This window comes from Heteronotia binoei, chromosome 7, assembly GCF_032191835.1.
Source record: "Heteronotia binoei isolate CCM8104 ecotype False Entrance Well chromosome 7, APGP_CSIRO_Hbin_v1, whole genome shotgun sequence".
NCBI lineage: Eukaryota > Metazoa > Chordata > Lepidosauria > Squamata > Gekkonidae > Heteronotia > Heteronotia binoei.
The window spans coordinates 118,722,131-118,738,985 of NC_083229.1; the positions used below are offsets into that span (position 1 = coordinate 118,722,131).

At 46.8% G+C, this 16,855-nt stretch overlaps 1 protein-coding gene across 1 annotated transcript in view; it reads right to left on the bottom strand.

Annotated features, from left to right (window-relative positions):
- ZCCHC2 (zinc finger CCHC-type containing 2) overlaps nucleotides 1-16,244 on the bottom strand; it is a 57,931-nt gene extending 41,687 nt beyond the window's left edge. The window contains exons 1-2 of the mRNA XM_060244370.1: nucleotides 16,236-16,244; nucleotides 1,538-2,218 (exon numbers count right to left, since the gene is read on the bottom strand). Of these exons, the coding sequence (XP_060100353.1) occupies nucleotides 1,538-2,218; nucleotides 16,236-16,244 (690 nt within the window). The remainder of the gene's footprint in view (nucleotides 1-1,537; nucleotides 2,219-16,235) is intronic.
- Nucleotides 16,245-16,855: the final 611 nt, after the last annotated feature.

Sequence of the window (16,855 nt, forward strand, 5' to 3'; positions counted from 1 at the left end):
GGATTACATGAAGCGGCGCTAGGCCAGGCTCTGGAGAGAGGAGGCGGGGAGGCAGAGCTGGGCTATGAATGAGTGGGAGAAAGCATGGCTGGAGGCAGTGGTGGACTAGCCAGGGTGTCAGTTTGCCCAGTGGCAAGTGGGGCCCTGATGAAGTGGGCCTCCTTTTGAGGTGCTGTCAGAGGGTGACCCTCTGGTGGAAGGGGAAGGCCAGGTATCTATCATTTAGTATCTACCTTATACTGCCAACAATATCTACATATTGTTGGCAATATACTATACTAAAATATATATACATTTATTTTGCAAATTTTTTAATTGTACCTTTCCCCCCACTTTTGTATTTCTTTAGAAACTGTATGCATTTCGTATAAAAATTAAATGATAGCCTTGTAGTTGTGGATGGGCCCCCTATGTCTCCTGGCAACCAATGTTTCGAGACTCAGTCCGTCCCTAGGCCGGCCAAGGCTTACCTGTCCCCCGTGGCAGGGGATCCTGTCCCTCCCCTCAGCATCCTGCCCAAGGGCCCCTCGCAGCCTCTCTGGGTGCTGTCGGAGGGTGACCCTGTGGTGGAAGGGGAAGGCCTGGCATCTATCATCTACCCTATACTGCCAATAACATATACAATATACGTACATATTGTTGGCAAACTAAAACATATATACATTTATTTTGCACATGTTTTAATTCTACCTTTCCCCCGCGTCTGTATTTCTTTAGAAATTATATGTATTTTGTATAAAAATTAAACGATAGCCTTGTAGTTGTGGGCAGGCCCCCTATGTCTCCTGGCAACCAATGTTTTCAGATCCAGCCTGCCTTTGGGCAGGCTTACCCGTCCCCCTTGGCAGGGGATCCCATCCCTCCCCTCAACGTCCTGCCCAAGGGCCCCTCGCAGCCTCTCTGGGTGCTGGCGGAGGGTGACCCTGTGGTGGAAGGGGAAGGCGGGGTATCTATCATCTACCGTATACTGCCAACAATATATACAATATACGTACATATTGTTGGCATACTAAAACATATACACGTTTATTTTGCACATGTTTTAATTCTACCTTTCCCCCGCGTCTGTATTTCTTTAGAAATTATATGTATTTTGTATAAAAATTAAACGATAGCCTTGTAGTTGTGGGCAGGCCCCCTATGTCTCCTGGCAACCAATGTTTTCAGATCCAGCCCGCCCTTGGGCAGGCTTACCCGTCCCCCATGGCAGGGGATCCCATCCCTCCCCTCAACGTCCTGCCCAAGGGCCCCTCGCAGCCTCTCTGGGTGCTGGCGGAGGGTGACCCTGTGGTGGAAGGGGAAGGCAGGGTATCTATCATCTACTATCATACTGCCAACAATATATACAATATACGTACATATTGTTGGCATACTAAAACATATACACGTTTATTTTGCATATGTTTTAATTCTACCTTTTCCCCACGTCTGTATTTTTTAACAAACTGCATGTGTTTCCTACAAAAACGAAACTATAGCCTTGTCGCTCTGTCTCCCGGCAGCCCATGTTTCGAGACTGAGGCCGGCCAAGGCTTACCCGTCCCCCGTGGCAGGGGATCCCGTCCCCCTCCTGGGCGTCCCGCCCGAGCGCCCCCCGCAGCCTCTCGAGGTGCTGCCGGAGGGTGACCCTCTGGTGGAAGGGGAAGGCCGGGTGGAGGGAGGCCATGGTGAAGAGCAGCAGCAGCTCCTGCTGGGCCACCAGCCCCAGGCCCTCTTCGGCGCCGGGAGAAGGAGGAGGAGGCGAGGCGGGCCGGCGGCAGCTTCGCAGGACGGCGTCCACGCGGGGCAGGAGGCGGTGGAGGCGGCCGGCGGCCTCGCGGTTCTCGGAGCCCAGCAGCGCCAGGGAGACGATGAGCTTGGAGCGGGCGGCCGGGTCGAGGAAGTCGGAGGAGGGCCGCGGGGGCGGGGGCGAGGCGGGCGCGGGGGGCGGCTCGGCGGGGTCGCTGGCGGGGGCGGCGCCGTTGGCCTTGGCCTCGGAGTCGCGCAGGCAGTGGTAGTCCTTGCGGGCGAGCTCCTCGAGGCAGGAGCCCAGGAAGCGCAGCTCGAGCGGGTGCAGGAGGCCCAGCAGCCCCACGGCGAACTCCAGCCGCTCCGCCGAGCCCAGCGCCAGCCCGAACCACTCGTACACCGCCTCGCGGGCCCCGGCGCAGCCGCCACCGCCACGCCGCCCCGCGCACGACAGGCCGCCGCGCTCCCTCGGCCCGGCCGCCGCCGCCCCCTCCTCCGCCGCCGCCGGCAGCTTCATCTTCAGCATCCTCCTCAGGACGAGGGGAAGGGCGAGAGCGCGCCGCGGGGCGGGCTGGGTGCCGCCGACCGAGCGTCAAGAGCCGCCGCCGCCGCTTCTTCTCATCTCCGCCTCCGCCCTGCTTGAGGGGAAAGGATCCGAGGGGGAGGAGGAGGAGCCGCCCAGACGCCTCAGGCGACGGCGGGCAAAATGGCGGCCGCCGCTCGATTCGCCTCAGCTCCGCCGCCGAAGCAACGCCTGAGGCCCGAAAGCGGGAAGACGGGAGGCGCGGCCCCTCCCCCCCTCCGTGGAAGGGGCGAAATAAGAACGAGGGGGGGGGTTAAAAGGGTACGCGGCGGAAGGGGGGAGATAAAAGTGGTACACCCCCCCCCCGCACTAGCCAATGAGAAGGCGGATCCGGGGTTAGTTCGAAGAGCTTAGCATAGGGCTCCCTCCCCTCGGGGAGGGGGTAAGCTTCCCGCCGGGTCCTAAAGCCTCCGTCGCTGCTGTTGACAGGCGATTAAACTGGAAAGGAAGAAGAAGAAACGGCTAAAATACTTAAAGAAATTGTCCAGCCGTTCGTTGTTTTTTCTCTCTCTCAAAATATATATATATTCACGTTATTTGTAGTCTGCCTTTTTCACTTGGACTCCAGGCGGATTAACACAGTGAGTTGCTGTAATTGGTGGATGGGAATGGGCAGGGCTTTTTTTTTTTGTCGAAAAAGCTCAGCAGGAACTAATTTGCATATTAGGCCATACCCTCTGACATCACCATTGTTTTACATAGGGCTTTTTGTAGAAAAAGCCCAGCAGGAATTCATTTGCATATTAGACTACACCTTCTGATTTCAAGCCAGCCAGAACTGTGTTTCTGTTCAAAAACTAGGCAAACTAGGTGACTGTCTAGGGTGCTGGCCTTCTGGGGGCACAAAATTGAGCACCCCTCATGTGATTCGATGACTTTTTAGGAGCAGGGGGGATGCACCAGAAGTTAGCCTTGTCTAGGTGCCAGACAGGTTAGGGCAGGGGTGTCAAACGTGCAGCCCGTCAGCTGGATCAAGCCTCCGGAGGCCCCCAAGCAAGTCTGCTTCCTTCTACCTCTCTCTTGCTTCTTTCTGTGTCTGTTTTCTCCACTGGCTGAGGCTCCTCTCTTGGGGAGGAAGTGGGGGCGGGGGAGAAGAACTTGCTTTGATACTGACCACAATGTTGCAAGAGTGCTAATACTTTAAGGGTGTTTTATTTTAGGGTTTTAAAAAAATCTTTAATTGTGTTTTCATAAGAACATAAGAGAAGCCATGTTGGATCAGGCCAACGGCCCATCAAGTCCAACACTCTGTGTCACACAGTGGCAAAAAATTTTATATACACACATACACTGTGGCTAATAGCCACTGATGGACCTGTGCTCCATATTTTTATCTAAACCCTTCTTGAAGGTGGCTATACTTGTGGCCGCCACCACCTCCTGTGGCAGTGAATTCCACATGTTAATCACCCTTTGGGTGAAGAAGTACTTCCTTTTATCCGTTTTAACCTGTCTGCTCAGCAATTTCATCGAATGCCCACGAGTTCTTGTATTGTGAGAAAGGGAGAAAAGTACTTCTTTCTCTACTTTCTCCATCCCATGCATTATCTTGTAAACCTCTATCATGTCACCCCGCAGTCGACGTTTCTCCAAGCTAAAGAGTCCCAAGCGTTTCAACCTTTCTTCATAGGGAAAGTGCTCCAGCCCTTTAATCATTCTAGTTGCCCTTCTCTGGACTTTCTCCAATGCTATAATATCCTTTTTGAGGTGCGGCGACCAGAACTGCACAGGAAACTTCCTTCCTTGCAGCTCTCAAACATCTGACATTTGTTCTATGTGGTTTTTACATTGAGCAAGTTGGGCCACTCCACAAATAAGAGCCTGGGTGCCCACAGCAAAGATGAGGAGGGCTTGGAGCTACCTGTCCCCCCTTCCCACTTAGTCCACTCTTTCCACTTCCCCAGCTGACCCGGGTTCTAGCTACCGTGGAACTTGGCTGGGGAAATGGAAGGTGGGGGAAAGGAGGTTCTGGCCTTCCCGGGGGGAGCCAGGGGCATAGGGGACGGGGATACACAGATGGAGGCCAGTCCTGCTTGCTGTAGCCAAGAGACGTGCAAACCATGTTTGCTGTCTCAGAGCTGTGGGCCTTCCCATTTTCCAAAGAAACTCGTCATTTCCTAAAGTAAATAAATCAATATCTGGTATACAAATAAAACGTTAACGGGTGTAATCATAAGAGGTTTTCGATATATCATAATTTCTCTTCCTAAAGTGTTCTCATGCCAGATGTTCTCTAATGCAGATGTTCTCTAATGCCTCCTCTTTAGGAAGAGATGACCCCCTCCCCTCAAGACATTTTGGTGACTGAGGCTGCAAACCTCAAATGACATCTCTCCTGGGCTTTTTCCCAGCAGGAACGCACAGGAAATGCAGTTCTGGTTGGCTTGGCGTTAGGTGGTGTGGCCTAATATGCAAATTAGTTCCCGCCCTGCGTGAACCAATGGTGACATCATGGGTGTGGTCTAACATGCAAATGAATTCCTGCTGGGCTTTTCCTCCCCCAAAAGTCTTGCATCTCTCCACAATGGTAAAAATCTAGGAATTAGGCTGTTTGTTGGGCTTTAATCATTCCTCAACATCTGCTGCTTGAGGACGAATGGGATTCCAGTTATATAAACTATAAGCATCAAGGGAGAAACAGGTTCATGCCTGCCCGCCGTGGGGACTGAACATCAGCATGCCAAATGAAAGGCAGTACACGCCCGTCGATAAAGAAATTTCATTCCTAGCAAGCCTTTGAATTGTCAGCTCGTGAAAAAGCAATTTATTGTGCAACATGACCAATATGAGCCAACAACATGTCCAGATACTAATCCAGAAACCGCTTATGCTGTTACAAAATTCCTGACGGCACTGCTTTCTGTAAAACGTAAAAGGAGCAGGCTGCTCTAATGATAACTATAAAAGGATTTGGAATATATACTTAGAGGCGCCCCATGGTGCAGAGTGGTAAAACTGCAGTTCCACAGTCCGAGCTCTTTGCTCATGACCTGATTTTGATTCTGGCAGAAGCTGGGTTCAGGTAGCTGGCTCAAGGTTGTCTCAGCCCTCCATCCTTCCGAGGTTGGTAAAATGAGTACTCAGCTTGCTGGGGGGGAAAGCAGGCCTCAGATTCAGCAGGAGCTCACAGGAGCACAGCACACCTTTCTGAGGGTTCCCCCTCTTCCTCCCCACCTACCCTGTCCATTGAATAGTAGGTGCAGCTGCATGACGATCCCTGGATTAGGAGAGCGGCGGCCAGCCAGCCACCAGGGGCTTTGCCACGCCCCGAGCAGTCCTCATTAACCCCTGGAGAAGCCCACACCACCCTTTCTCCACTTCTTATGTGGTTTTAGGCAGCAGGTAGCTTGCTGGCCTTTTGACTGGGGGGTGCGGCCCAGAAGAGCCTCAGGCGAGTGAGGCCTGCTTGGGCTGGCTGGATCTCTAGCCAGCCCATGCAGGCCTCACTCACCAGGGGCTCTCCTTTCTTGCATCAGGTTGTTTTTGGCTGGGGGGTGGCAGCATATGCTAATGAGCTCCACCACCTGTTTTTCTACAAAACAACCCCTGCGGATGTTAATATTATTATATCAGCCTAGGGGCTTGCGGGGGACATCTGATTTCCCCCCTCCCACTATTTCCTCTTTCCTTTCCCAGAAAGCCCCCGTACCCTCTTCCCTTTTCCTGCCTCCTTCTCTTTGCTCCCCCCCCCACCAGCCACCCTACATTTATCTGCCCCCCTATCTTCTGTTCTGCCTCCTTCCCTTCCACTAGGAGTCTTGACCCAGGACATCTATGGCCAAGCCCAGTTACACAGTAGGGTTGCCAATCCCCAATTGGGGACAGGGGATCCCCTGGTTTGGGGGCTCTCCCCCCCTCCTCAGGGTCATCAGAAATCAGGGGGGGGGTGTCTGCTGTGCATTCCATTGTTCCCTATGGAGACCAATTCCCATAGGGCAGGGGTCCCCAACCTCCGGGCCGTGGCCCGGTACCTGTCCATGGCCTGTTAGCAACTGGGCCTTGAGTTGTATAATTATTTCATTATATATTACAATGTAGTGATAATAATAAGACAATGACACTGAATTTATATCCCACCCTCCACTCCAGATATCAGTCTCAGAGCAGTCACAATCTCTTTTACCTCCCCTGCAACAGACACCCTGTGAGTTGGGTGGGGCTGAGAGAGCTCTCCCAGAAGCTGCCCTTTCAAGGACAACTCTGCAAGAGCCATGGCTGACCCAAGGCTATTCCAGCAGCTGCAAGTGGAGGAGTGGGGAATCAAACCCAGTTCTCCCAGGTAAGAGTCCACACACTTAACCACCACACCAAACTAATGGAAATAAAGTGCACAATTGTATCATTCTGAAACCATCGCCCCACCCTTCCCTGTCCGTGGAAAAACTGTTTTCCACAAAACCATACACTTAACCACTACACCAATCACAAGTGGTCACACAGTGTAACTACAATGGAATACAAAAAACAACTGTATTAATTCCAAATAAAACTTCAATTACTAATAATCAGTCATTTCATAGTAATTTCAATTACTAATAATCAGTCATTTTCATTCATGTACAAGCACAACTTACAGAACATGGAATGCCTGAAAAATATACATTACAATATTCATAAAAATGAACAGGTTCAAGGGAAATGGCAGAACCTAGAGTCCACAGAAGCCAAAATCCAAATTCTAATAATGGATGGAACCTCAAAGTCCAAATTCCCTTCCGAGTACCCAACATTTCCATTTCTGTTGGACCTGCTTCTCATCCAAAAAAAGTCGGTTCAGAGATATCGATGTTCTCTCAACACATTGCCAATACCAATCCTTTTATTCGCTCATTTGACCAAAGGTCTTAAGCCAAAATTACAACAATTGGCATAAACACTTAATAAATATACATCGCTAATCGTTGTAGGATTATAAATCATCGAAATCAGAAACTACATTTCAAGATAAAATACTCAAAACCTAAAACAGTATAAAAGATGGTAGAAAGCTATAATATCTCTAGTAAAATACAATTAACCTAATCACTGTAACCGCAATTGGAATACAAGTAGAACCCCTCAATAACCTTGGCAAATAGAAGGAGAAGACATGGAAGTAGTGACAGACAGATCCAAGATCATTGCAGATGGTGACTGTAGCCATGAAATTAAAAGACATTTGTTCCTTGGGAGGACAGCTATGGCGAACTTGGCAGTGTAATAAAAAGTAGAGACATCACCCTGCCAACAAAAGTCCGTATAGTCAAAGCGATGGTATTCCCAATAGTAATGTATGGCTGTGAGAGCTGGACCATACGGAAGGCTGAGCACAGAAGAATAGATGCTTTTGAGCTGTGGTGCTGCAGAAGAATCTTGAGAGTCCCTTGGACTGCAAGAAGATCAAATCAGTCAGTCCTAAGGGAAATCAACCCAGACTGTTCCCTAGAAAGTCAGATGCTGAAGCTGAGGCTCAAACACTTTGGCCATCAAATGAGAAGGGAGCACTCACTGGAGAAGATCCTGATGCTGGGAAAGACAGAAGGCAAAAGAAGAAGGGGGATGGCAAAAGATGAGATGGCTGGACAGCGTTACTGATACAACAAACACAAATATGAGCAGACTTCGGAGGACGGTGGAAGACAGGAGGGCCTGGCGTGACTTTGTCCATGGGGTTGCAAAGCGTTGGACTCGACGTGCGACAGAACAACAACAAAAGGTAGTCCCCTGTGCATCACAACGTTTTCATGGCAGACTTTTTACAAGGTGGCCTTCTCCAGTCATCAACACTTTATCCCAGGGGTCGCTTTGTAGAAAAATAGGTGGTGGAGATGGAGCTCATCCAGGGATTGTTATGCAGCTGCACCTCCTATTCAATGGACAAGGTGGGGAGGAGGAGGGGGAACCCTCAGAAAGGTTCAGGAGCTGTGCTCCTGTGAGCTCCTGCTGAATCCGAGGCCTGCTTTCCCCCCAGCAAGCTGGGTACTCATTTTACTGACCTCAGAAGGATGGAGGGTTGAGATGACCTTGAGCCAGCTGCCTGATTTATAAGGAATTTGGATACCACACAGGATTAAACAAGAAAAGAGAAGGACTGGACATTCTCTGGACATTGATATACTGTGGATCCTTTCCTTTTGTGAAACTTTTTGATATACTGTGTATTTGGTATTATTTGAAATTAATATAGACCTTAGAATTATTTTGTATATATTTTATGGTGGGTTTTGTACACAGTGGTTGTTGTTTTCTGCTACAGACTGTGTTTCCACTTTTGTACGGTGGAGCTACCTGAACCCAGCTTCTGCCGGAATCAAACTCAGGTCGTGAGCAAAGAGCTCGGACTGCAATAGTGCAGTTTTACCATACTCCTGTGAGTTCCTGCTGGATCTGAGGCCTGAATATCCGTAATTATCATAATCAGCAACACAAGGAGCTAAAAGGGAAACCGAATGGGTAAAGGAAAAGCGCATGGAGGGCATTTTAACAATTGTGCAGAGAGTGGTGGGAGGAGGGAGACCTCTGTGGGGAGAGAGAGAAATGAAACTTCCCAGCTGAATTTCTCCTGAAATGAAAGTGAAACTCAAAGCTGTTCCTCCAGGAGCTTGGCTTGAAGTCAGGAATCTGTCTGGATCTCAGCCAACGTGAGGGAGGAAAAGAACGGCGGAGGCTACAGTCCTGACTATGCTCTCTTAGATATTGCTTTCCTTTAAGCAAATGCAATTGAACCCTTAAAATAGGAATGCCAGCCTCCAGGTGTGACCTGAGGATCCCCTGGAATTACACCTCATCTGCAGATGGCAGAGATAAGTTCCCCTCAAGAAAATGGCTACTCTGGGGGAGGGTAGACTGTGGCCTTGTACTCCACAGAGGTCCCTGTCCTCCCCAGGCTCCATCCCCAAATTTCCAGGAGTTTCCCAAACTCGATCTAGCAACCGTAAAAAAAAAGTGCCCCCCCCATCTTCTGCTGTTGGCTAAGGGGTCTGGTAACCCTAGCTGAGCACTGGACAAGCTTTCATCCCAGTCCTATACAGGTGCTACTAATTAATAGTTAAAGGGACAGGACATAAACTTATACACGGGTGTCAAACATGTGTCCCAGGGGCTGATTCAGGCCCCCGGAGGGCTCCTATCAGGCCTCTGAGCAACTGGCTGTCATTTGCTTCCTTCTCCCTCTCTCTTGCTTCCTTCTGCAAAACAGCTTGCTTTTCAAGGCTTCCTCAATAGCACAGGAGCTACAGAGTAAAACCTCTATTTTCTCCATTGACTGAGGCTCCTCCCAGTGCCCCAGGCAATCACCTAATTTGCTTGCCTCCTCTGCCCCCCGCCTTTCTTTCCCTTCCCTTCCTCGTCCCTTCGCGCTCCCCCCTCCCATCATAGCGCACCACACCTGGGCAGTACGAGCCCCGAAGAAGCATGCATCTTATCTTTCGGAGAAGGCGCTGGAGGAGGCTTGGCTCCCCCTCCCTTCCATCGCCTCCAGCGCCTTCTCCGAAATATAAGATGCATGCTGCATTGGGGCCAGTACTGCCCAGGCGTGGTGCGCTATGATGGGGGGGAGGTGAAGGGACAGGGAAGGGAAGGGAAAGGAGGTTGTGGGCAGTTGTAACAGCACGCTCTGATTGTGTGGGGGGAGGCGAGGGGACAGGCAGGCATCATGGCACTCGGGGGGGGGGTGCGAGTTGTGTAGGAGGGAAGTGGGGAGGAAGTGGCAGCATCTGCTTTTTCAGTGGCTTGCTGGTTTCTCCCCCCACTGCTGCCCCCGCCCCAGCGCTGAACGTTCGGACAGCACCAGCCTCCGGGTGGCTTTTCCTGCTGATTAGCTGATCGGCAGGGGAGGAGGGCATCTTGAAAGAGCCCCAGGAGCCGGCGCTTTGTCACCAGTTCCCCAGGCGTTAAAATTGGGAGGGAGGGGGAAGCGCCACAGAGGAGGTGGGGCAGCACGGGGGAGGCGGCAGGGATTGAGGCTGCCTGGGGCGCCATGCACCCTTGGGCCGGGCCTGGTGCTATCACTGATGCCCTCAGTCATTTGTACTCTGACATTAATCGAAAGAGGGAGATCAGGCTTCAAGCTAACAATCTTTTGCAGAAAATGGAAGAACTGGAATTTGGGCTTATGCTGCATTTTTGAACCCATGTGCTAGGTCATTTTTACAAGGTCAGCAAAGCCCTTCAGAAATTAGAACTGTTACTGAGTTCTTGTGCAAGTTTGTACAGTTCACTTCTGGATTTTTTAAGGAAAATGAGAGAAGATTTTGATGAACTTGAGAAACAAGCAAAAGCCACCTTGCTAAATGTTAACTACAAAACAAGGAGACAAAGAGTAAGGGAATAGCAAAGAAATGGCAGAAGTGCACCTGATGCCTTAGATGCACTTTCTTCAAGAGAGAAGTTTAGGATAAAATCCTTTGTTCCTATATTAGATGCACTTGAAGCCAATTTAAAAAGAAGTACTGTGTACAGTGATGTTGCACTATTGTTTTCGGGGGGGGGGGGGCGTGGTGTTGTGGGCTTCGGAGATGGACACCTGAAAGCGAAGCTCCGTGTCTGCCTCCTATAATTCTGTCAACCAAAGCGCCCAGCGTCTTTTTTAATTTTTTTACTCATCTAAATAGTATGGAAACATCAGGCAGCCAAAAATCGCGAACCAAAAGAAGCCCAAAGAGCTCCATGAAGGACTATTTTCCCAAGGGGCCCAAAGAGCAGATCTAGGGCCCAAAGAGCAGCATCTAACTTGGCAGATAAGATGGTGTTGGGAGGCGGGAAAACCACATCGGATGAACTTGCAGATTTTCACTCAGAGGTAATGGCAGCTTTTAAAAATCTACAGAATAACATGACTGATAAAATATCCACTATGATTCAGCCACTTTCTGCCCAATTGGTGGACTTTCAAGCTTCGCTTGAGAAGGTGGCAGAGACTGCTGACTCTGCTTTCAATATGGTGAGCATGTCTCAAGATGACGCACAGTATTTTTACAAACGTGAGGAATGGGCTACGGACAAAATTATTGCACTTGAAAACCAGTTAAAGGCGGGAAATGTTAAAATTCATGGGCTCCCTGAGAACTCAGCTTCCCCCAATGATTTGAAAGGTCTTATTAATGTGGCTATCTAAAGAGCTTGGCTTTTCTGAATCTGAATTGGGCACATTGGAAGCGGCCTATAGAATTGGCCCCGTGCGTAGGCAGAAATCATCAATGCCTAGAGACATTCTAGTCCGCTTCTCGTCGGTTTCCACTAAAGCTAAGCTTCTGCAAAAAGCCCGCGCTTCTAGTTCATTCAAATTGGGTGATCACAAAGTTCTAATCTTGCAAGGCTTGTCTGCTGAAACCTGGCAAAGGCGTAAAGTAATGAAGCCAATCATTGAGATTTTAAACAAAGAAAACATTCAGTATCGCTGGATTGCTTTTTATAAACTGCAAGTTACAATTCAGGACCAAACGTTTATGGCTTGGGATCTGGAATCTAGAATTGGCTTGCTGGGAGATCTGAAACTCCATGTTCCTAATGAACTGGTAGAGGCTGCTTCCCAAGAACATCCACTGTCTTCTGACACAAGATGACGACGTGTGCCCATGAATCGTCCTACTCGTCCTGAATTCCCTAGCAGCTGAACTGCTGAAACTGTTTCTTTGTCACATTTGGACTCTTTGCTTTCGAACGTTAAGCTGATGTAAAACTGTGAAAGATCTTCTGCTGACCTGTCTGGTTATACATGTTCTAGATTTGTCTGCTGCATTGCCTACGCTGAGCGATTGTGACTGACTGCAAAATGCTCTGCACCAATTGGAGCGCAACAGGAGACTTATCTTTAATGCTTTTTATAAATAATTAATTTTCATCTTTGTCTAATGTGTTAAAATGTTAAATGAATTTTTTCCTGGTAATGTGAGTATGGTATGGGGGTGTGGTGTGTGCTAAGGTTAGAAATGTATGGTCTTGTTGGAGTATTGTGTGTCAAATGAATTAGTTGTCGGATGATAGAGGTATGTTTGTTAGTTAATGTGGTTTTGGATGTTTGCTGATTGTTGAGTGTTGAGTGAATGGGAAGTGTGGGGTGAGTGTGCTGTTTTGTACTGAAATATAATGAAATTTTAGGTTGATTATTAAATACTTAGGTGTGGATGCATGGGAAGAAGTGTTTGTGATTATGACTATGTTGTTAGCTGCTGAAGGAAGACCTGTTGAACATGTGGATATGTATGTGTGTTGGAGGGCGTGTGGTTTGGAAGAACGGTGAGGATACACGGTTTGGTCTGAAGCTAAAATAGTGTTAAAATGCTAATTAAAATAATAGGTATAGAAGTCTGGGTCAGAGGATTTGTGATTTTGCTAACTGGTCTTACAAATTTGGGAAATTGTGATTTAGGATGTGTGGTTTGTCCCTTTACCTTTTGGGATACTTTTGAAATTTTTGAAGTGGGGGGTGGATGGATTTCATTTTATGAAAGACTTGGCAATGCTGATAATCTCAGTAGACACTAAAATTTCCTTGTAGAAATATATCGGCTTGTAATTCAGGTCACCATTGGAAAGTTTATGTACACTTACGCTGGCAGTTGTACCTTGTTAATTAAGATAAAGTTCCTTTATGAAATACTTTATATTTAGAAAGTTTTTATATGTAAGTTAAATGAGTAAGGAGGGGTTGTGGTTTAAACTTTGTATATATATATATTATTTTTCTATAAAAGGTTTAAGAGCTGGGCTGATAATGCTAACATCTGTATTAATTGTATTAGGCGGTAAGGGGAGGGGAAGGGGAACAGAGACTTTCGGTTTTTCTTATAGCTCCACTTTGTTGTTAATTTTTTTAATGGAGCTTCTTGAAGGGAGTCTCCACTTTTTTGTTTGTTCAAATACATAACTATTTGCAAATACTGACTGTTGTTTTCCCTACCTGGGGTTAGCATAAATTGTTGGTGGCTTTTCATGTTAAGCCATTGGAGTTGGCTGTTACTTGTACAAGTTATGGGCAGTGTGAATTTATGGCAGCATTTTGGAACATATCTAGGGGTGCTTCTTAAATTTTACATTTGCATTTTTTATTTATTTGCTGACAGAAAAGGCTTACGTGGTAAGCCCTTCATGGACTTTTCAACAACTTTGAAGGTCATGCATTACTTAGAAGGCATATTTTTGGCAGCTAACATAAGGTTACTCTCTACTGTGTGAGAGTTATGATTTGTGATATTCTTATTTTTTTTCCTTCTAAATGGCTGTGTCTATTGAAATTTCTATCTCTGAACTGCAACGGTTAAAATAATTCAATTTTTAAAAAGCGCATTGCTTCTGCCATCTCTTGTCAAAAACCGGACATAGTTGCAGGAAGAATACTCATTTTAATGTTTTTCAATCAAAATTTTTTGCTTACCAAATTCTTTTACCAATTCGGACCTTTCAAGGTCGCACATCCCCAGCAGATATTTTGATATTATTAATTTAATGTAACGAATGAGGTTGAACTGTGATTAGTGTGTCTTATTTTCTTGCTCATGCTGCCTGTTATGAAGTTGTATGGTTTGGTTGTGTTTTGTAACTGTGTACGTGTGTACCTTAATGTATGTGTCCTGCTTGAGTGTTTAAGTAAGGACGCTGAAGATATGATTGATGATTATACTGTACCTGTTTATTTTGATATCACTAAACTGTTTTAAATTTAAAAAACCCAATTGTTTCCCATTCTTGCTAATCTGATAGCATCTAAGCAAGAAATTCATCAAGGTGTTGACCTGTTGATGGAAGCATACCCAGAAGATATTAACCTGAAACTTATTGAAGAACTTTTGCACTTTCACCTGTATGTGAGACAAAGCCATAGGCTTATAGAAGAGCACTCTCTGTCTCATACAGACCTTTATCTAATTATATACAAGGAAAAATTCAGGTGACCTTTCCTAATGTGGAAGCAATCTTGCGGCTATTTCTTAGCTTTATGGTCACTAACTGCTCGGGAGAGAGGAGTTTTTCAAGACTCAGAAGAATTAAAAATGAATTAAGGGCCACGATGTCTCAAGAGAGGTTGTCTGCACTGAGCATTCTGTACATTGAAAATGACAAACTTAGACAAATAAATTTTGATGAAGTTTTGGATGATTTTGCTCTGAGGAAGGCTAGAAAACAATTTGATAGTTTATCATGATTACCTGACAGCGTGGCACTTTTAGAATCTACTTTATTAAGAAGTAAAGTAGATTCTAAAAGTGCCACGCTGTCAGGTAATCATGATCATATTATTTACACTTCCCAGGCAATATAATTCGTAAACTCAAGGTTTTGTGTGTGTGTTTTTTAAGAATAACATTGCAATTTCATTTTCCTAAAAATTAATGCTTATTCTACAAAATGTTTACAAAGTGTATGCTTTGTTATGTACTATTAAAGAATTGAAGGTAATTTTCTAAGTGGTTGTTATTGGTAGCTATTAATGGCATTGTTTTACATGGACGTTTTACATGGAAGCATTGCTTCTCTTGCCTACACCCACCTGGGAACTGGCAACCCTATGCAGAAGACTGTAGTATTTGACAGAAGGTGATAAAAGTAAAAATAGCTTAATGGCTGCATGTGTCTGGATAAAGCTGGAACGCTCTTGGTGAAATCTGGTGAGCCTGAGCGGAATTCTGGACTTTTAGCATCAGCAACTAAGTGCTGATCTTAACAGGGTTATACCCTAGAGATCCCTTCCAATTCTAGGATTCTAAAGTCAACAGATTTAGGATTGCTCTGAAAAGGTGCCCAATTTGTCATCTTGAGGAGCAATGGCTACCTGCCCCACTATGCACCAAGGCAAAAGGGGTAAGTGGAGCCTATGCTGGCCATTTTATTCCCTTCACAAAACTGGCCTCTTTGTAGAGCATATACGTAGACACAACCGAAAGGTTATAGTGAGCCATAATTGAGAGAATGTTTTTGGAGACAATGAATTTTGTTTGAGAACTGTAATATTTATTACTGCAAATATTGTGGAATATCCCTCGTAGATAAAGATTTGAAACAGGTGTGGTAGAAGTCGACGACCTGTCCAGGGAATTCCTATGAGAGTTTTATTCCACATATGAGGATTGAATGCTTCTGCGTCTACTGGAACACTGCGTGTTGATTCCTCTTCGGGAATAGGAAACTGACCCTCTTCGGGCTGAACTTTATGAAGGGACTTGTTCTCTTTATTATATTTGGTATTTATATTTTTGTCAATAGATTAGTTATTTGTCACTATAACCTTTTGCTTGCGTCTATGTATATATTTCTGGAATGACTTCTCTCGATTGTATTTTTCCCTTTGCGGAGCAAGCAGCTGGTTTTGCCAGGAATTCCGCAGTTCCTCAGGCTGGCCGTTAGGGGATGCTCAACTACTGCAGCTGAGCCAAATAAAAGCTACTCAGGGATGCTCGGCTCTATGGCCGAGTCTTTGAATTGTGGAGCCAAGTTGTGTGTTGGAAAAGTGGTCGAAAGTGGGAATTGATCCTGATTTTAGGAACTCAGCTTGCTCTAAGGATCCTGTTGAATTTTTTCCTTGGAAGTAGGGTTGCCAGCCTCCAGGTGGAGCCTGGAGGTCTCCCGCTTTTGCAACTGATCTCCAGCCGGTGGAGATCAGCTCCCCTGGAGAAAGTGGCTGCTTTGAAGAGTGGACTCTGTAGTATTGTCCCCTGCTGAGGCCCCTCCCCAAACCCCGCCCTCTCCTGGCTCCACCCCCAAAGTCTCCAGGGATTTTTCAACACAGACCTGGCAACTCTATGAGGGCTAGTAACGGAGGAGGACAGGCTGTGTTTACATCAAGGATAGTGTAGTCCAGGGGCGGCCAACGGTAGCTCTCCAGTTGTTTTTGCCTACAACTCCCATCAGCCCCAGCCATTGGCCATACTGGCTGGGGCTGATGGGAGTTGTAGGCAAAAAAAACATCTGGAGAGCTACCATTGGCCACCCCTGGCTATAGTCTACTTACCTTTGTCATTCTAAACAGGAGGCATCTTTTTATTCTTGCCAAGTTATTTTGAATTTTTAACTTTCCTTTATTACCCATTTCATTAAGAACTGTCATTAAAATAAACATCACGTCTTCAATCATCATGGCTGATATTTGAGCCTTCATACCTTTTCCAGTAGCTGTGAGAAAATTAACACGGCCTTGTTAAAGTAGTGGTTCTCAAAGTTACTGAGGCGGGACCTGCTTCTAAACTGCACTATGGTTTTTGTAGGGATGCCAGTCTCCAAGTGGGACCTGGGGATCTCCTGGAATCCTGGCTGATCTCCAGACTTCAGAGATCAGTTCCCTTGGAGAAAATGGCTGCTTTGGAGGGTGGACTCTCTGGCATTGTCCCCCACTGAGGTCTTTGTCCTCTCCAGGCTCCATCCCCAAATCTCCAGGAATTTCCCAACCTGGAGCTGGCAACCTTACCCCCTCTCCTTCACCGGAGCCCAGGTGGACCTGGCAACCATAACTGTTCAGGATGTCTTTGCAAAGCCATTCTACTCTCCTTTCCTACTTTGCAATGAAATGTGCAAGAATCACTCCTCAGTTAGTAAGTGACTGCTTTATTTTCCATGCTTCATAGTTATAATAAA